General features: G+C 50.7%; 2 protein-coding genes and 1 pseudogene across 2 annotated transcripts in view; 1 reads left to right on the top strand and 2 right to left on the bottom strand.

Annotated features, from left to right (window-relative positions):
• Positions 1–8,119, bottom strand: part of MRTFA (myocardin related transcription factor A) — a 273,324-nt gene extending 265,205 nt beyond the window's left edge. Inside the window, exon 1 of the mRNA XM_025400081.1 lies at positions 7,969–8,119. Coding sequence (XP_025255866.1) covers position 7,969 — 1 coding nt within the window. The 5' untranslated portion in view covers positions 7,970–8,119. The remainder of the gene's footprint in view (positions 1–7,968) is intronic.
• LOC112633109 lies at positions 1,170–6,490 on the bottom strand (annotated as a pseudogene).
• MCHR1 (melanin concentrating hormone receptor 1) lies at positions 6,128–10,182 on the top strand. Its single transcript, XM_025400093.1, has 2 exons — positions 6,128–7,105; positions 8,310–10,182. The coding sequence occupies exons 1-2, from the start codon at positions 6,817–6,819 to the stop codon at positions 9,287–9,289; spliced, it is 1,269 nt and encodes a 422-aa protein (XP_025255878.1). The 5' UTR covers positions 6,128–6,816; the 3' UTR covers positions 9,290–10,182.
• The last annotated feature ends 9,479 nt before the right edge of the window (positions 10,183–19,661 follow it).

The following is a 19,661-nucleotide window of genomic DNA, read 5'->3' as shown; positions in this document are numbered from 1 at the left end:
TTGAAATGAGGTATAAGTGGAAGAGGAAACATTGAACTATGCAGTAGCTCTAGATGTGAACAGTGTGGAAACTGTGGTCATTATAAGGACTATGGAGTTAGCTGGTTTTTGTTAACTGCTTTGGAAGCCTTGAAGAAAAAATGGCAGACTCTGCGTGCAGTGGCTCACACCTGTAATCTCAGCACTTTGGGAGGCCAAGATGGGCAGATCACTTGAGGCCAGAAGTTCAAGACCAGCCTGGCCAACATGGTGAAACCCTGTCTCTACTAAAAATACAAAAATTAGCTGGGTATCTGGCACGTGCCTGTAATCCCAGCTACTCAGGAGGCTGAGGCACAAAAATCACTTGAGCCTGGGAGGTGGAGGTTGCAGTGAGCTAAGATCAGGCCACTGCTGCACTCCAGCCTGGGTGACAGAGGGAGACTCTGTCTCAAAAAAAAAAAAAAAAAAAGAACAGATAAGAGGAAAAAAAAAGGCAGAGTCAGATAGCCAACTGTCAATTCAGGACATACAACAAAAGCCAGAAGGCCTTCAAAGCAACAATTGCAGACCCTCATCTTCTGCAGCAATAAGGCAGACATTGCTGAGAATAAGACCCAGATTCTAATTGTAAGAGTTGTAGAGTTGCAAGAAAGATGGAATATGGGCAGCCCTAACGCATCACCAATGCCAAAGTAAAGCCTCTCATAGGAAAAGATTGGAACCCTGATGCCTAGGAGGGGACATCTGGGTGTACTTAAGAACATTGAACCCCCAGATTTCTCTGAACCCCCTGAACATTTCAGGCCAGCAAAAGTAACCCTCTCTTCCTTGCTAGAGGAGAGCAGCCTGCCCTTGTCTGGAAGTCATGCTAGGATTCAACTGACTTGCAAGAGGATATTTATCCTCAGATATGCTCCTTATTTCCTCTCATTGCTTCTTCTCCTGACTCTTAACAGTCAGAAGTACAGGGGACTTTTTTTTGGGGGGGGCAAGGTATAGGGGACTTTATTGATGGCACATGATAAGGTGGGTCTCCGTAGGCCCCACCCTCTTCGGGGGTCTGACATGGAAACTGTGTTGAGGGGAGATGCTCAGTATGGTGGGGGCTGAGTGCAGCAGGGCTCCCCAGCAGCTCAGGGCCCCTCTCTTCCTCTTGTGCTCTCACTGGGATTGGTGGCCTGGGGCTCTTACTCCTTGGAGGTCATGTGGACCATGAGGTTCACCACCCTGTTGCTGTAGCCAAATTCACTGTCATACCAGGAAATGAGCTTGACGAAGTTGTTATTGAGGGCAATGCCAGGCCCACCATTGAAGGTGGAAGAATGGGTGTCACTGTCAAAGTCAGAGGAGACAACCTGGTGCTCAGTATAGCCCAGGATGCCCTTGAGGAGCCCCTCAATACCTGCTTCACCAACATCTTGATGTCACTGTATTTGGCAGGTTTCTCCAGATGGCAGGTCAGGTCCATGACCAACATGTTGGTGGTGGGGACATGGAGGGCCATGCCAGTGAGCTTCCCATTCAGCTCGGGGATGACTTTGCCCACAGGCTTGGCAAGAATGATGTTCTAGAGAGCACTGCAGCCATCACACTACAATTTCCCAGAGGTACCATCAGGAGTCTTCTAGGTGGCAGTGAAAGCATGAACGGTGGTCATGAGTCCTTCCACGGTGCCAAAGTTGTCATGGATGACCTTGGCCAGGGGGGGTTAAGCAACTGGTGGTGCAGGAGGCATTGCTGATAATCTTGAGGCTGTCTCCATACTTCTCATGGTTCATGCCTATCACAAACATGGGGGCATCAGAAGGGGCAGAGATGGTGACTCTTTTGGCTCCCCCATCTAAGCAAGTCCCAGCCTTCTCCATGGTAGTGAATATACTGGTGAGTCTGTAACATAATCAGCACCAGCATCATCCCCTTTGATTTTGGTGGGATCTCATTCCTGGAAGATGGTGATGGGATTTCCATTGGTGACAAGCTTCCCGTTTTCAGCCTGATGGTGCTGTGGAACTTGCCATGGATGGAATCATACTCAAATATGATTTGAAAAAAAAAGGAGTCATTGATGGCAACAATATCCATTTTGCTAGAGTTAAAAGCAGCCCTGGTGACCAGGCACCCAATATGTCCAAATCTGTTTACTCCAGCCTTCACTTTTACCTTGGTGCCTCAGGGACACAATTGGCACTGCATGAGAAGATGCAGCTGTCAGCCGAACAGGAGGAGCAGAAAGCCTGTCATTGCTTCAGACTCAATAACTGGGATCAGATCTCAGTGTTGTAGCTTGGGATAGGAAATACAGCTTCTGCTTTTGGATAAAGTAGTCCAACCATGAGGACCAGGACCAGCTAATAAGGACTGGGAGAAATAAAGGGACTATGTGTGGGAGTGGATTTTTGTTTTTGTTTTTGTTTTTGAGACAGGGCCTTGCTTTGCCACCCATGCTGAAGTGCCATGGTGCAAACACTTCTCTCTACAGCCTCAATCTCCTGGGTTCAAGCAATCCTCCTGCCTCAGACTCCCAAGTAGCTGGAACTATAGTCGCACGCCACCATGACTGGCTAATTTTTAATTTTTTGTAGAGAGGGCCTCGCTGTGTTGCCCAGACTGGTTCTTGAACTCCTAGGCTCAAGTGATTCTCTGGCCTCCACCTCCCACAGTGCTGGGTTACAGGTGAGAGCCACCCCACCTGGCCAGAAGTGGATCTTGAGGGTGCTAGACCATGATGCAAATGTAAGGTTGAAAGGAGATAGTTTTGGCCAGGCGTGGTGGCTTATGCTTGTAATACCAGCACCTCAAGAGGCCGAGGCAGTAGGATCCCTTGAGCTCAGGAGTTCAAGACCAGCTTGGGCAACATAGCAACACCTCATCTCTACAAAAAATTTTAAAAAACAAAATTAGTTGGGCGTCGTGGCTTGTGCCTATAGTACCAGCTACTAGGGAGGCTGAGGTAGGAGGATCACTTGAACCAGGGAGTCAGAAGTTGCAGTGAGCTGAAATCTCACCACTGCACTCCAGCCTGGATGACAGAGTGAGCCCCTGTCTCAAATAAAATGAGTAGGCGAGGTGTGGTGGCTCACGCCTGTAATACCAGTATTTTGGGAGGCTGAGGCAGGTGGATCACTGGAGGCCAGGAGTTTAAGACCAGCCTAGGCAACATAGTGAGACTCTATTTCTAGTAAAATTAGCTGGGCATGGTGCAATATGTTTGTAATCCCAGCTACTCTGGAGGCTGAAGCCAGAGAATCACTTGAACCAGGAGGTGGAGATTGCAGTGAGCTGAGATCACACCACTGCACTCCAGCCTGGGTGACAGAGCCAGACTCTGTCTCGAATCAAAAAATAAATAAATTAATAAATTAATTTAAAAAGAAAGGAGATAGTTTATTGACAGGGGAGCACTCTTCTGTAATGCAGGATGTAGCTGGAGCCAGTTCTAACATGCTTCTGGGATAACTCCACGAAATGGTCTATGATAATAAGGTGGGGATGCTGGGATGGCCATTGCAGAGTTTTGGGATTTTTTGTGCAGGGTAAAATATACATAAAATTTGCCTCTTCACTTTATATATTGTGGTACAATATACATAACATAAAATTTACCATTTTAACCACTTTTAAGTGTCCAGTTTAGCGGCATTAAGTACTTTCACCATGTTGTGCAGACTGTTCATTTCTAGAACTTTTTTTTTTTTTTTTTAAAGACGGATTTTCTCTATTGTTGCCCAGGCTGGAGTGCAATGGCGTGATCTCGGCTCACTGCAACCTCCGCCTCCTGGGTTCAAGCGATTCTCCTGCCTCAGCCTCATGAGTAGCTGGGACTATAGGCACGTGCCACCATGTCTGGCTAATTTTTGTATCTTTAGTAGAGATGGGGATTCACCATGCCAGCCAGGCTTGTTTCGAACTCCTGACCTCAGGTGATCTGCCTGCCTCGGCCTCTCAAAGTGCTGGGATTATAGGCACAAGCCACCACACCTGGCCAGCTATACACTTTTCAACAACAAGATCTCATGACCACTCTCTCATTATCACAAAAACAGCAAGGGAGAAATCTGCTCCCAAGATCCAATCACCTCCCGCCAAACACGCTTCCTCACTTCCTTCAGGACTTTTCTTTTCTGGAAGTGCTTCTCAGTGAGGCCTTCCTTGACCGCAAAGAGCTTCTTTTTTTTTTTTTTTTTTTTTTTCCTGAGACAGAGTCTCATTCTGTCACCCAGGCTGCAGTACAATGGCACAATTTCAGCTCACTGCAACCTCTGCCTCCTGGGTTCAAGCAGTTCTCATGCCTCAGCCTCCCAAGTAGCTGGGATTACAGGTGCTTGCCACCACGCCTGGCTAATTTGTGTATATTTAGTAGAGACAGGGTTTCACCATGTTGGCCAGGCTGGTCTCGAACTCCTGACCTCAGTCAATCCTCCCGCCTCAGCCTCCCAAAGTGCTGGGATTACAGGCATGAGCCACTACACCCGGCCCAGACTGATCAAAACATGTCTGATCATGTCTTTTCTCAACTGAAAACCCCCTGGTGACTCCCGTTTCCCCTAAAGGAAAAGCCTAAGTGCTTACACTGGCTGGCAAGCCTGGCAGAATCTTCCCTGCCTGCTCCTTCCTCTCTGATGTCAGCTCCTGCTAATCTCTACTATAGCCACAGTGCTCTCCAGAGTCACCCTGCAGACTCCTGCCACGGGGCCTCTGCACTGGCAATTTCCATGGCCGGGAATGCTGGTCCTCCAGAATATTTCTAAGCATGCTTCCTCACTTCCTTCAGGACTTTTCTCAGAGAGGCCTTCCTTGATGATCAATCCTCTACCAGAGTAACCTGTACCTCTCATGGTATTTGCAGGCCCTCTCACCCTGCTTTAAGTTTTTTAAGCAATTGCCAATATCATAAGTTATCTTTATGTGAAGTATATTTTCTTTTTCCTGAGACAGGGTCTTTCTGTGTCACCCAGGCTGGAGTGCAGTGGCCCAATTTCAGCTCACTGCAATCTCTGCCTCCTGGATTCAAGCGATTCTCCTGCTTCAGCTGCTTAAGTAGCTGGAATTGCAGGCACCTGCCACCATGCTTGGCTAATTTTTGTAGAGACAGAGTTTCACAATGTTGTCCAGGCTGGTCTTGAACTCCTGAGCTCAAGCAATCCGCCTGCCTTGGCCTCGCAAAGTGCTGGGATCACAGGCGGAGTCACTGCACCTGGCCCGACGCTGTTCTCCAGAGTCACCCTGCACGCTCCTGCCACACAGCCTTTGCATTGGCGATTTCCACAGCCAGGAATGCTGGTCCTCTAGAATATTTCTAAGCATAGTTCCTCACTTCCTTCAGGACTTTTCTGGAAGTGCTTCTCAGTGAGGCCTTCCTTGATGATCAATCCTATATAAAATAGCAACCTTCATCTCCGCTGGTATTCAGGGGCCGGCTCACCCTGCTTTAAGTTTTTCTTTTTCTTTTTTTTTTTTTTTTGAGATGGAGTCTCGCTCTGTCGCCCAGGCTGGAGTGCAGTGGCCGGATCTCAGCTCACTGCAAGCTCCGCCTCCCGGGTTTATGCCATTCTCCTGCCTCAGCCTCCCGAGTAGCTGGGACTACAGGCGCCCGCCACCTCGCCCGGCTAGTTTTTTGTATTTTTAGTAGAGACGGGGTTTCACCGTGTTAGCCAGGATGGTCTCGATCTCCTGACCTTGTGATCCGCCCGTCTCGGCCTCCCAAAGTGCTGGGATTACAGGCTTGAGCCACCGCGCCCGGCCTAAGTTTTTCATAGTAATCGCCAATATCATGAATCGTCTTTGAGGGATTTTCTGTCTCCCCCCAACTTGAATGCAATCTTCATGAGGACAGGGACTTTATCACCCACCCCCCGTTTTTTTTTCACTGCAAAACCTAGAACAGTGCTTGGCGGGTAGTAAGGACTCAATAAATGTTTGTTGGATGAATCCAATAAGTAAACAAGACAGAGGACACATGTAGGGATCCGTCTGTGAACCCTGAGCCCCTGGCTCCTGAGTCCGGCAGTGGGTGCAGTGGCAGCTCCTGTCTGTGAGGGCCCCAGAGGTCGGCAACAGGATGCCTCCTTGGAAAATTCACTCAACGGCTTTGCCGCTGAGGCTGTTCCTCTGGGATGATCTCTTTGGGGGATCATGCGTGGATATTTGTCTCAAAGAGTCCCAGGCCAAACCTCAGGGGCCTCAGAGCATTTAGAAAATTAACACCTCTGCGAGCCTGGTCCAGGCAGATCCCGTGCAGACGGGAGTTTGTCCCCTTCCGGCCCCTGAGGTCCTGGCTATCGCCAGCATGGAGTGACCTGCGTGACCTCTGAGTGCCAGGCAAGGGTTCAGCAGCCAACTCCTCAACTACTTCTGCAGGACGCTGGCAGCATAGCCAGCGAGATGGTTGGAAGCCGTCAGGGCACAGAGAAGGGGCCGAGGGTGCCCTGAGTGTGCGTCGGGGGCAGCCCTGCTGCAGTCCAGGCCTTTGATTCCCAAGCTCTGTGCAGTTCCCCCTGGACCCTGCCATGTGGCCCAGCCACCCATACCTGGGATAGGGGCTAAGCCAAGCTACTGTCTCCTCCACAGGGAGGCAGCCTGTTTGCTCTGTCCGTTTGCCTTTGCAGAGACCTCGATCCTCATGCAAGACAAGCAGCGGCCCCTGTAAGCACACGAGACAATCCCAAGTGTCAGTGGGAAGGAGATCCCTTTCCTGATGGGGCTGCCTCTGCCCAGTCCCTCCCAGCTTCCCCAGGGCCCTGGGGCTCTGCAGGCATTCAGAAGTGGAAGCCAGCCACAGCCCGGGACTGAAGAGGTTAATGTGCAGCTGCCTCCGAATGTTAATGTGTCTAGGTGATGTCAGTGAGAGCCGCGAAGGAGGGAGTAGGGAGGGCAGTTGGGCTTGGAGGCAGCAGCGGCTGCCAGGCTGCCGAGGAAGACCCCCTTCCCGACTGCGGGGCTTGCGCTCCTGGACAAGGTGGCAGGCACTGGAGGCTGCCGCAGCCTGCGTGGGTGGAGGGGAGCTCAGCTCGGTTGTGGGAGCCGGCGACCAGCACTGGCTGGATGGACCTGGAAGCCTCGCTGCTGCCCACTGGTCCCAACACCAGCAACACCTCTGATGGCCCCGATAACCTCACCTCGGCAGGTGAGTTGACTGGGAGTCCTCCCTTCTCTGGGCTGTGGGTGGAAAATGGGAAGGTTTCACCCCTGAGCCAAACTGCTTGGGAAACTTTATCACAGTTCTTGGGGACAAGATCTGTGGTCTACTTTGCTCAGAGGGGCAGGGGAGAAGGGGGCAAGGGTCCGCAGGGGCAGACGGGTAGGAGCAGAGCAGGGGACGAAGGTATGTTCAGAATGGCAAGGAAGTGGGGCCAGCCGTGAGGCAGCAGGGGAAGGCTCGCGGCTGGGTTCCAAAGAGGCTTGGCAGAAAAAATTCCAGGCTGGAAAAGCAAGCGAGAGAAGCTGGAGGGTGGTATGTGGGAGACAGCTGGGAGCTCACTCCTGCACTGTTAGCCTCAGCTTTTTACTCGCACTTGGGTGATGAGGTCTGAGACATCCTCACTGCCACCTGGGAGAGGCCCTGGGAAGGGAAGACTTCACGGAGCCATGAGGGGATTAACTTTTCTGGTGAATTAAGCTTCCTGACATTTCCAGAGCTGCGGTGCCCTGGGATTCCAGCTTTGAAGGAGAAGGGAAGGAAGGAAAAGAGGAAAGGCTTATGTGGATAATTTTTTCAGGCTGCTGAGCTGCAACACACAGCTTCTGTCTCTGCTTCACTCAAGAAGCCCAGGCTCAGAAGATACCAAGCAAGGAAATCCCTGCTAGGAAGACTGGGGTAGGGAGGGCTGCTGACTTGACCAGGGCACAGCCGGCAAAAGCCTCTCCAAGACAGTCGCTCAGAGATGCCCAAGAATCAGTACACCGTTTCCAACCAGAGAGCTCCAAAATGAAGCACTCAGGGCTACACATAGGAAAAGCACGTGCACACACACATACACACACACTTACTTTTATGTCCTTCTGGCTATTTTGATGTGGTTTCCTGGTGAAGCCCGGGGCGCACAGAGTAATCTCTGCAGACAGCTGTGGTTCTTGCCTCTGGTGCCTGCAGGAGGCAGGCTTCTTGTGTCCTTGCAAGACGGGTGGCTCAGGGGACTCTGGTAGGATTCACCAGGAAATCCATGGAGGAGGGAAAAGGGACAAGATTAGCAACGGTGAAGGGAGGGAGAATGGTGGGAGAGGATTCCAGATGAACGGTGGGTCGCTGGAGGCTGAGCATGCCAGCAGGATGTCAGTTCTCACAGCAGAGCCCATGTCAAATGGCCGACGCTTGCTCCTTCTGTCCCCAGGATCACCTCCTCGCTCAGGGAGCGTCTCCTACATCAACATCATCATGCCTTCGGTGTTCGGCACCATCTGCCTCCTGGGCATCATCGGGAACTCCATGGTCATCTTCGCGGTCGTGAAGAAGTCCAAGCTGCACTGGTGCAACAATGTCCCCGACATCTTCATCATCAACCTCTCGGTGGTGGATCTCCTCTTTCTCCTGGGCATGCCCTTCATGATCCACCAGCTCATGGGCAATGGGGTGTGGCACTTTGGTGAGACCATGTGCACCCTCATCACGGCCATGGATGCCAATAGTCAGTTCACCAGCACCTACATCCTGACCGCCATGGCCATTGACCGCTACCTGGCCACCGTCCACCCCATCTCTTCCACGAAGTTCCGGAAGCCCTCTGTGGCCACCCTGGTGATCTGCCTCCTGTGGGCCCTCTCCTTCATCAGCATCACCCCCGTGTGGTTGTATGCCAGACTCATCCCCTTCCCAGGAGGCGCAGTGGGTTGCGGCATCCGCCTGCCCAACCCGGACACTGACCTTTACTGGTTCACCCTGTACCAGTTTTTCCTGGCCTTTGCCCTGCCCTTCGTGGTCATCACGGCCGCATACGTGAGGATCCTGCAGCGCATGACGTCCTCAGTGGCCCCCGCCTCCCAGCGCAGCATCCGGCTGCGGACAAAGAGGGTGACCCGCACAGCCATCGCCATCTGCCTGGTCTTCTTTGTGTGCTGGGCACCCTACTATGTGCTACAGCTGACCCAGTTGTCCATCAGCCGCCCGACCCTCACCTTTGTCTACCTGTACAATGCGGCCATCAGCTTGGGCTACGCCAACAGCTGCCTCAACCCCTTTGTGTACATCGTGCTCTGCGAGACGTTCCGCAAACGCTTGGTCCTTTCGGTGAAGCCTGCAGCCCAGGGGCAGCTTCGCGCTGTCAGCAACGCTCAGACGGCTGACGAGGAGAGGACAGAAAGCAAAGGTACCTGACACTTCCCCTGCCGCCCTGGACACCTCCAAGTCAGAACACCACAGCAAGCCGTGGGGAGAGATGCCGAGAGAAACCCAAGACCGCTCTGGGGGAATGCAGGAAGGTTAGGTAGTGAGGGGTCGTTGCAATGAAATAAATACGTTCCATGGGGCCCACACATTGCTGGGGAGGCCTGGAGTCAGGTTTGGGGGTTTCAGACCTCAGAAATCCCCCTGGGGGAGCAGGATTAGACCTTTGGATAGAACAGAAGCTGAGCAAGAGAAGATGTTGGTTTGGATCATCAGTTGCACTATATCTGCGAGCTCTCAAATGTCTTCTTCTCAAGGCAAGAGGTGGAAGGCTACTGACTCGGTTTGTTTCAAGTCAGGCAGGGCTGGAATGTGAGCAGCCGGGGACATGTTGCACGAGGCCTGAGAGACGGGAAAGGGCCCGATAGCTCTTTCCCCGCTCTCACTGGTGTGATGGAAGGCGGCCTTTCTCCCAAGCTGGTGGATAATGAAAAATGAAGCATCCCATCTCTCGGCATTCCAGCATCCTGTCAATTTCCCTTTTGCTCTAGAGGATGCATGTTTATTTGAGGGGATGTGGCACTGAGCCCACAGGAGTAAAAGCCCAGTTTCCTAGGAGGTCTGCTTACTGAGAATGACAGGGAGATCTTGGGTGGGTGTGGTTGGGGGTCTTAAAACTAATAAAAGTTGGCGGCGGGGGGCTTTTGCAGCTTTGGTGACATTCTCTCCACGGGGCACATTTGCTCAGTCGCTAATCCAGCGTGAGGGTCCGTGTGTTCTGCATGTGCAGGGGCCATTCTAGTGCCCAGTGTGTTGGCATCATCTTTTTGCTCTAGCCCTTCCTCTCCAAAATAAAAACAAATAAAGGAAAATCTCCACCCACATCACTCTGTTCTTGTGGACTTGGGGGTGGGTGTGGGGTCAGGGGGAAGGTGGGTAGCAGAAAAGAGAAAGAGGGGTCACTTCATTGTGGAATTTAGACCTTGGTTCGCGCTGCAGTTTTAGGAAGCACGAAGCAGGGATCTGTTTTTCTGAACCCACAGGGAGGATTCAGTGGCATGAATGGAATTACTGGGGATTCATTCGATTGCGGTTCCACTGCTAGGCTTGTTCTTGGGACTCAGCTTCCTGTCTTCTGCACAAAATCCCCTGGACTTTGTTGTCACCAGTGCTGGCCCCTCAGGCCCCAAGTCCCAACCCCCACTTCCCCCCAACCCCCACCCCCGCTGAGTCACCAGCCGCAGAACCAGCTCTTAGGGCAGCTGAAGCCTGTTTGCTTTCTACAGCCGAGATCTGGTGTGGGCACCTTGAACAGAAGATTACAGCCGGGGCCGCTGGGAGGCAGCCGCGACTGCTGCTTGGCTGCTGCTTCTTGACGTCTTCACTGAGAGGGAACTGGGAGCCGTCAGTGCAGTGCTCAGCAGACCTTACTGAGATAGCAGGAGAAAGCTGCAAGCATCCTTAAAGCAGGGACACCAGCAGAGCCTGTTCCTCTTCAGAGCTGCAGCAGGGAGCCTCTTTAGAAAACTTCTGGGCAGCTTCCTTGGGTCCTGGGGACTTTTTTTTTTTTTTTTTTTTTTTTGACACAGGGCCTTGCCATGTTGCCCAGACTGGTCTCAAACTCCTGGGCTCAAGCAGTCCTCCCACCTTGGCCTCCTGAAAGTTGGGATTATAGGCTTGAGCTGCCACATCCAGCCCCTGGGGAGCTCTTTATCCCCATCCTTAGTATTTCCTGGCCTGTGTTCCTCTCCGCCGAGCACCTGCGGGGTAAAGAAGCTGATGGTTATTTTCCTTACTCACTAACAGTAGGGTCTCCAGCTGCCACCGGTAACTTGAAATCTCTTTTAGACACACACTCAATAAAAGAAAGAAGATTCTGGCCAGGCACGATGGCTCACACCTGTAATCCCAGCACTTTGGGATGCCGAGGTGGGCGGATCACCTGAGGTCAGGAGTTCAAGACCAACCTGGCCAACATGGTGAAACCCTGTCTCTACTAAAAATACAAAAATTAGCTGGGCGTGGTGGGCGCCTGTCGTCCCAGCTACGTGGGAGGCTGAGGCAGGAGAATCACTTGAACCCCGGAGACAGAGGTTGCAGTGAGCCGAGAGTGCACCATTGCCCTCCAGCCTGGGTAACAAGAGTGAAAACTCCATCTCAAAAAAAAAAAAGGAAAGAAAAGATAAAAGGATTCTTAGGGAAGCCTTGAGGCAAATCCAAGAAGCCCCAACTCCTAGCCAGCAACGTGATAAAAGGAGGTCTTCCTGCATCAGGGTTATCTACTGGAAGGCTTTCCTGGATGTCTATCAGACCCAGCCCCTGCCTGCTCGTCACTCCCTGTCACCTTCCAGCACTCCAAGGAGGAATCCCAGAGAGGAAACAAGGGAGACGGCCTCTCCCAGAGAATGCACATCACCAGATCAACAGCTCACAGTGGCTGGGTGGGCACACGTCCAGCGAAAGCCCCAGCAGCTCCCGGGGAAGGGGGCATCCTGTCCTTCAGCTCTTAACCCCACGCTGAAACAACTAAAATGGAAGCAGAGTGGGTGGAGTCATGAAAGTGGGTGGATAGCAATGTAAACCTCCCAGAGGGGAGAGGCGGAGGGGAGAGATGAGTTAGGGAGAACAGGCGGTCGAGGGGAGAAGTGGGGCAGGGAGGCTTGAAGGGTGGGGGATTACGATGGGAGCTGCCACCAGCACACCTCTGCCCAGCCTGATCCCGCAGTAATCTGGACACACTCGCGATGTGGATGAGGGTAAGACCAGGCAGAGGTGAGCGCTGGGTTGCTGGCAAGGCATTTTCCTGACATCACTGGTGGGAATGGTGGACCGAGTGCAGGGCTGGGATCTGAGACATGAGGAGAACTTTCTTTTCCTCTTCCTTAAGCCTAGGGATGTGACCAGAACCTTGGAGAGCCGTGGGGGCTACTGTGAGCTGCAGACAGAGTCCAAGAAGGGGGTGAAGGCCCTGCGGTCCATCTCTTTGCTCCTTTCCCCCTTCCCGCATTTAACAGTCAGTTTCTCCCACGGGGGCCCCATCAGGTCATCTCCTCAAACCCGGCCAGTGCTTCATCCACTGCTGCCTTATCTTTTCCCCAGAAAATACTTCCTCTCCAACTGTGAGGATTATGCTCCGAAACTGCCCCCCAGCACCCGGCAGAATTTCACAGCTGAGAGACGTTGACCTCAAAATTTAGGTTGCAAGTGAGTCCGCAGAACCACTTCCGCACATTGCTGTTCACAAGAGAAGCAAGCAGAGCACCAAACACGGCGACTGGCATTGGGTTTGTGTTTGCTTGTTCCTTTCTGAATCATCAGTTTTCATTTAATTAATTAGCTTATTTTTATTTATCTATTTATTTATTTATTTATTTTTTTTTTGAGACGGAGTCTCGCTCTGCCGCCCAGGCTGGAGTGCAGTGGCCGGATCTCAGCTCACTGCAAGCTCTGCCTCCCGGGTTCACGCCATTCTCCTGCCTCAGCCTCCCGAGTAGTTGGGACTACAGGCGCCCGCCACCGCGCCCGGCTAGTTTTTTGTATTTTTTAGTAGAGACGGGGTTTCACCGTGTTAGCCAGGATGGTCTCGATCTCCTGACCTCGTGATCCACCCGTCTCGGCCTCCCAAAGTGCTGGGATTACAGGCTTGAGCCACCGCACCCGGCCTATCTATTTATTTTGAGACAAGGTCAGGCTCTGTTGCCCAGGCTGGAGTACAGTGGTGCGATCTCAGCTCACTGCAGCCTTGACCTCCTGAACTCAAGCAATCCTCCCCCCACTTCGGCCTTCCGAGTAGCTGGGGCTACAGGTGCATGTCACCATGCCCAGCTATTTTTTGTTTTGTTTTGGTGGAGACGGAGTTCCACCATGTTGCCCAGGCTGGTCTTGAACTCCTGGGCTCAAGTGATCTGCCTGTCAGGCCTCTGAGCCCAAGCCAAGTCATTGCATCCCCTGGTACTTGCACGTATACGCCCAGATGGTCTGAAGTAACTGAAGAATCACAAAAGAAGTGCAAATGCCCTGCCTCGCCTTAACTGATGACATTCCGCCACAAAAGAAGTGAAAATGGCCAGTCCTTGCCTTAAGCGATGATATTATCTTGTGAAATTCCTTTTCCTGGCTCATCCTGGCTCAAAAAGCTCCCCCACTGAGCACCTTGTGACCCCCACTCCTGCCCGCCAGAGAACAACCCCCCTTTGACTGTAATTTTCCTTTACCTACCCAAATCCTATAAAACGATCCCGCCCTTATCTCCCTTCGCTGACTCTCTTTTCAGACTCAGCCTGCCTGCACCCAGGTGAAATAAACAGCCATGTTGCTCACACAAAGCCTGTTTGGTGGTCTCTTCACATGGATGCGCATGACACTGCCCACCTCAGACTCCCAAAGGGCTGGGATTACAGGTGTGACCTACTGTACCTGGCCTTATTTATTTTTTTATTTATTTTTGAGACAGTCTCACTCTGATACCCACGCTGGAGTGCAGTGGTGCGATTTCGCCTTCCTGCAATCTCCGCCTCCAGGGTTCAAGTGATTCTCTTGCCTCAGCCTCCTGAGTAGCTGGGACTACAGGCATGCGACACCACGCCCAGCTAATTTTTGTATTTTTAGTAGATACAGGGTTTCACCATGTTGGCCAGGCTGGTCTCGAACTCCTGACCTCAGGTGATCCGCCCACCTCGGCATCCCAAAGTGCTGGGATTACAGGCAAGAGCCACCACGCCTAGCCTTTTTTTATTGTAAAATACACATAACATAAAATTTACTCTTTTAATAATTTCAAGTGTAGAATGCAGTGGCATGAAATACATTCACATTATTGTGCAGCCCTCACCACCATCTATCTCCAGAAATTTTCCATCTTCCCAAACTGAAACTCCATACCAATTAAACACCAACCGACCATTCCTCCGTCCACATAACTCCTGACAACCACCGGGTTACGTTCTGTCTCTGTGGATTTGACTGCTCTAGGAACCTCATATAAGTAGAATCACACAGATTTTGTTCTTGCGTTGAGGGAAGAGTGAGACCCTCTATATTGTTTTGTTTTGTTTTTTGTTTTTTTTTTTGAGACGGAGTCTTGCTCTGTCCCCCGGGCTGGAGTGCAGTGGCGCGATCTCAGCTCACTGCAAGCTCTGCCTCCTGGGTTTACGCCATTCTCCTGCCTCAGCCTCCCGAGTAGCTGGGACTACAGGCGCCCGCCACCTCGTCCGGCTAGTTTTTTGTGTTTTTAGTAGAGACGGGGTTTCACCGTGTTAGCCAGGATGGTCTCGATCTCCTGACCTTGTGATCCGCCCGCCTCGGCCTCCCAAAGTGCTGGGATTACAGGCTTGAGCCACCGCGCCCGGCCCTCTATATTGTTTTATGTTGTTTTATACTCAGAAAAGAAAAGAGAAGCGAAACTAAAGGCAGGTAGCCCAGCGCCCAGGAACCAGACCCGAAACCAGGCCTGGGCCTGCCTGACCTAAGCCTGGTAGTTAAAATTCGACCCCTGACCTAGCAACTGTTGTTATGTACAGATTCCAGACATTGTATGGAAGGACACTGTGAAACCTCCCATTCTGTTCTGTTTCACTCTGACCACCGGTGCTTGCAGCCCCTGTCAGGTAACCCCTGGCTCGCTCAATCAATCACGACCCTCTCACGCGGACCCCCTTAGAATTGTGAGCTCTTGAAAGGGACAGAAGTTGAGCACCTGACGAGCTCGGATTTTAAGACGCTAGCCTGCTGATGCTCCCAGCTGATTAAAGCCACTCCCTTCACTATCTCGGTGTCTGAGGGGTTTTGTCCTGCTACATCGGGACTGGCTTATTTCACTTAGCATAATGTCCTCAAGGTTCATCCAGGTTGTCATATGTGTCAGAATCGTCCTCCTTTTAAAGGATGAATGATATTGCATTGTATGTGTATACCACATTTTGTTTAACCATTCATCTGTTGTTTCTACCTTTTGGCTATTATGAACCTGAGTGCACAAATATCTGTTGGAGTCAGTGCTTTCCATTCTTTTTGGCACATACCCATAAGAATTGCCAGATCAGGCTGGGCGCTGTGGCTCACGCCTGTAATCCCAGCACTTTGGGAGGCTGAGGCGGGTGGATCACGTAATCAGGAGATCGAGACCATCCTGGCTAACATGGTGAAACCACGTCTCTACTAAAAAATACAAAAAATTAGCCGGGCGCAGTGGCGAGCACCTGTAGTCCCAGCTACTTGGGAGATTGAGTCAGGAGAATGGTGTGAACCTGGGAGGCGGAGGTTGCAGTGAGCCCAGATTGCGCCACCGCACTCCAGCCTGGGCGACAGAGTGAGACTCCATCTCAAAAAAAAAAAAAAAAAAAAAAGCCAGATCAGGAGCCGGGCACAGTGGCTTATGCCTGTAATCCCAGAACTTTGGGAGGCCAAGGTGGGAGGATCACCTAAGCTCAGGGGTTCCAGACCAGCCTGGCCAACATGGTGAAACCTCATCTCTACTAAAAATACAAAAATTAGCCAGGCATGGCGGCACATGCGATCCCAGCTACTTCGGAGGCTGAGGCAGGAGAATCACTTGAATCTGGGAGGTGGAGTTTGCAGTAAACAGAGATCACACCACTGCATACTAGCCTGGGCCACAGAGTGAGAGTCTATCTCAAAAAAAAAAAAATAAGAAGAAAAAAAAGAAAAAAAATTGCCATATCATATGGTAGTTCTATTTTTAATTTTTTGAGAAACTGCCATAGTGGCTGTACCATGTTACATTCTCACCAGCAATGTGCAAGTGTTTCCATTTCTCCACGTCCTCATCAACACTTATTTTCTTTTTCTTTTTAAAATAAAAGACATTCTAATGCGCCTAAAGTGGTTTCATTGTGATTTTGATTTACATTTCCCTAATAATTAGCAATGTTGAGCATCTCGTCATGTACTTCCTGACTATTTGCATTTCTTCTTTGGAGAAATGTCTATTCAAGTCTTGTGCCCATTTTTAAAATTGGGTTGTTCTTTTGTTATTGTTAGCAACTATATTTTCCTCAATTCAAACTAGTAATAATTGGTTCTGCATGACTTGTTACTAAGAAAAAAAACAAATGTTAAAAAATTAAGCTCCTTCTCCTCTGCAGTTCAATAAAATACTTTTTTTTTTTTCTAATTGAGCGCTGGGATGGAGAACCACTTGTTCCTCAAACCTCTTCTTCCTCGCATGCCTGTGATCTGTAATAAGTCAAACTGACCCAGTAGCTTGAGCTGAGGAGATCAGAAAAAAGCAAGGCAGCAAAACAGTGATGGACGACTGTTCCCGGACCAAACTAAGGGTTGGGCTGCTTATTCTTGCGGCCCAATAACGAGATGCGGATGAAATGGGAAAGAAGGAAGTTTTTATTTCTGTAACCAGTTTTAGGGAGAGGCCTGAAAAATATTGCCAGACCAACTCTAAATTACAAAGCTTTCCAGAGCCTATGTACCTTCTAAGCTATATGTCTACGTGTAAGTGTGCATTCATCTACAAACATATAGAGTGATTAACTTTTTTTTATTTTTTTGAGACGGAGTTTCGCTCTTGTCTCCCAGGCTGGAGTGCAGTGGTGAGATCTCAGCTCACTGCAACCTCCACCTCCTGGGTTCAAGCAGTTCTCCTGCCTCAGCCTCCTGAGTAGCTGGGATTACAAGCATGTGGCACCATGCCCAGCTTTTTTTTTTTTTTTTGTATTTTTACTGGAGACAGAGTTTCACCGTGTTGATCAGGCTGGTCTTGAACTGCTGACCTCATGATTCGCTCGCCTCGGCCTCCCAAAGTGCTGGCATTGCAGGCGTGAACCACCATGCCCGGCCCTGATTAACTGCTTTTAATCTATAACTAAGGTCTGAGTCCTGAAGACCTTCCTCTGCAGCCTCAGTAAATTTACTTAATCTAAATGGGTCCAGCTATGAGGTGATTACTCTTATCTTGTCTCCTGCTAAATCATGGAGGTTTGGGGCATTCCTTCAGACCCCCAGTAAACTTGTTTGTGGAAGCCTGGGGTGTTTCTTCAGACCTGCAATAAGATTTGTTTAATCCTAAATGGGTCCTGTTAAGAATTCCTTCGTTATTTTGTCATGCTTTAAGGCCCAGGAAAGGCCTGGGCAAAACTCTTGGTGAACTTTTGTTACATTCCAGCCTTTGTATAAGCACACAGGCTCTTTCAGCCTTTTTTTTTTTTTTTTTTTTTTTGAGACGAAAGCTTGCTCTGTCACCCACAGCTGGAGTGCAATGGTGAGATCTTGGTTCACTGCAATCACCGCCTCCCAGGTTCAAGAGATTCTCCTGCCTCAGCCTCTGGAGTAGCTGAGATTACAGGTGCACATCACCATGCCCAGCTAATTTTTATATTTTTAGTAGAGACAGGGTTTCACTATGTTGGCCAGGCTGGTCTTGAACTCCTGACCTCAGGTGATCCACCCGCCTTGGCCTCCCAAAGTGCTGGGATTGCAGGTGTGAGCCACCGTGCCCGGCCAGCTTTTAATATTTAACTTAACCACTCAGTCAGTACTGAAGCAGTTGTTATGGAGGCCTGCGTGAGTAAGACCTGGCCCGCCACACCACCTCACCGGGGTACACCAACCTCAGATCTAATCCTGAGGACAGTCGAGGGAGGAACTTTCCAGATGGTCAGAGATGGGCTGGATAAGCCACTCACTTAATTCTCTGCAAAGCTGTCTCCTCCATTTGTGATGAATCACGGCGATCTCAGACTACACAGAAGGGCAACACCTGAAAGAAAAGGGTCACTGCTGCCTTTTGAATCCGTCAAAGCGGATTGGGCTTCCATCCCTCGGCTGCCTCTCTATGAAGCTTCCTCCTCTCAGGGCTCTCCCCATCAGAGATCCTGTGCCCCTTTCTCTCCCCCAGAAGGGCAGGGAAATCCCTAGTCTTGCACCTCCATATCACCTAGCTCCGGGGGTAAAATCAGGATGATTAAATGAGATGTTGCAAATGCAACCCAAGTGCTCCCCAGAGACACCTTAACGGGGAACTAACATTCATATAAACCCACTGAAGTCTCCATCCTGTGAGGCGGTGGGCCAGCAAGTGCCTTCCCAAATATCTCTGTGTGGTCACCTGCTGCCTCGGGCTCAGGGCATTCATTGCTCAGCTGGTCACTACCTCTCCAGGCTGCTCTACCTCCCTGCAGGTGGCTTCCCCCCAGGCAGCCAGTGCTAGAGGCTCAGGGATTGTCAAAGCAGAGAAGGAGGGAGCGGGTGAGAGTCCAGAATAGGACTGGAGTTGGCTGGGGGTCCTCACAATCCCTGCAGTCTGCCTGTTGCATTCTGTCATTGTGGGGAGAGGCCTTCCTGCTCTCCCAGGCCTGGCCTGCTGTCCCATGTCTGAGCCATAGACACTGGGCGAGACCCCTTTTCCCATTTCCTCTCTCCTCCCAGTTCCAGGATCTCCAAATCTCCCCTCTTCTGGCTAACCTGGAGAAATCCACAATTCAGTGTAAAAGGCAAAATAGTTCATGCCAAGGAAGACGCCCCTTCACTCTTATGCAGCGCAGCTTATTCCTCTGTGCCTCCGTCTCTCTCACTGGGGAAAGGGGGAGAAGAGACGCTTCATCTTTGCACACCACCCTCAAAAAAACCTGTTAAATGCTTGTCAAACAAAAGTATTAGTAATTTTTCTGGCTGAGCATGGTGGCTCACTCCTGTAATCCCGGCACTTTGGGAGGCTGAGATGGGTGGATTACATAAGTTCAGGAGTTCAAGATCAGTCTGGGCAACATGGCAAAAACCCCGTCTCTACAAAAAATACAAAAATTAGTTAGGCATGGTGGAAGCATGCCTGTAGACCCAGCTACTTGGGAGGCTGAGGTGGGGGGAGGATCACTTAAGCCCAGGAGATAAAGGCTGCAGTGAGCTGAGATTGCACCGCTGCATTCCAGCCTAGGCAACAGAGTGAGAGCCTGTATCAAACAAACAAACAAACAAACAAAAAAATATATATATATATATATGTGTGTGTGTATATATATATATTAGTAATCTTCTAACAGAAGTTCTGTCCAGGATCTTTAGAGTATAGAGTAGAGGCCGGGCGCGGTGGCTCAAGCCTGTAATCCCAGCACTTTGGGAGGCCGAGACGGGCGGATCACCAGGTCAGGAGATAGAGACCATCCTGGCTAACACGGTGAAACCCCATCTCTACTAAAAAATACAAAAAAAAAACTAGTCGGGCGAGGTGGCCGGCGCCTGTAGTCCCAGCTACTCGGGAGGCTGAGGCAGGAGAATGGCATAAACCCGGGAGGCGGAGCTTGCAGTGAGCTGAGATCCGGCCACTGCACTCCAGCCTGGGCGACAGAGCGAGACTCCCTCTCAAAAAAAAAAAAAAAAAAAAAAAAAGGCTGGG

The sequence above is a fragment of the Theropithecus gelada genome, chromosome 10 (assembly GCF_003255815.1).
Source record: "Theropithecus gelada isolate Dixy chromosome 10, Tgel_1.0, whole genome shotgun sequence".
Taxonomy (NCBI): Eukaryota; Metazoa; Chordata; class Mammalia; order Primates; family Cercopithecidae; genus Theropithecus; species Theropithecus gelada.
The sequence above is the reverse complement of the archived record's forward strand: the minus strand, read 5'-3'. Positions and strand labels throughout refer to the sequence as shown.

Bases quoted from the DNA above. Each gene is read 5' to 3' on its own strand.
- MCHR1 (XM_025400093.1), top strand. From the start codon at position 6,817: ATGTCAGTGAGAGCCGCGAAGGAGGGAGTAGGGAGGGCAGTTGGGCTT. The intron at 7,106-8,309 runs GTGAGTTGACTG...TTCTGTCCCCAG, and splicing joins CGATAACCTCACCTCGGCAG to GATCACCTCCTCGCTCAGGG.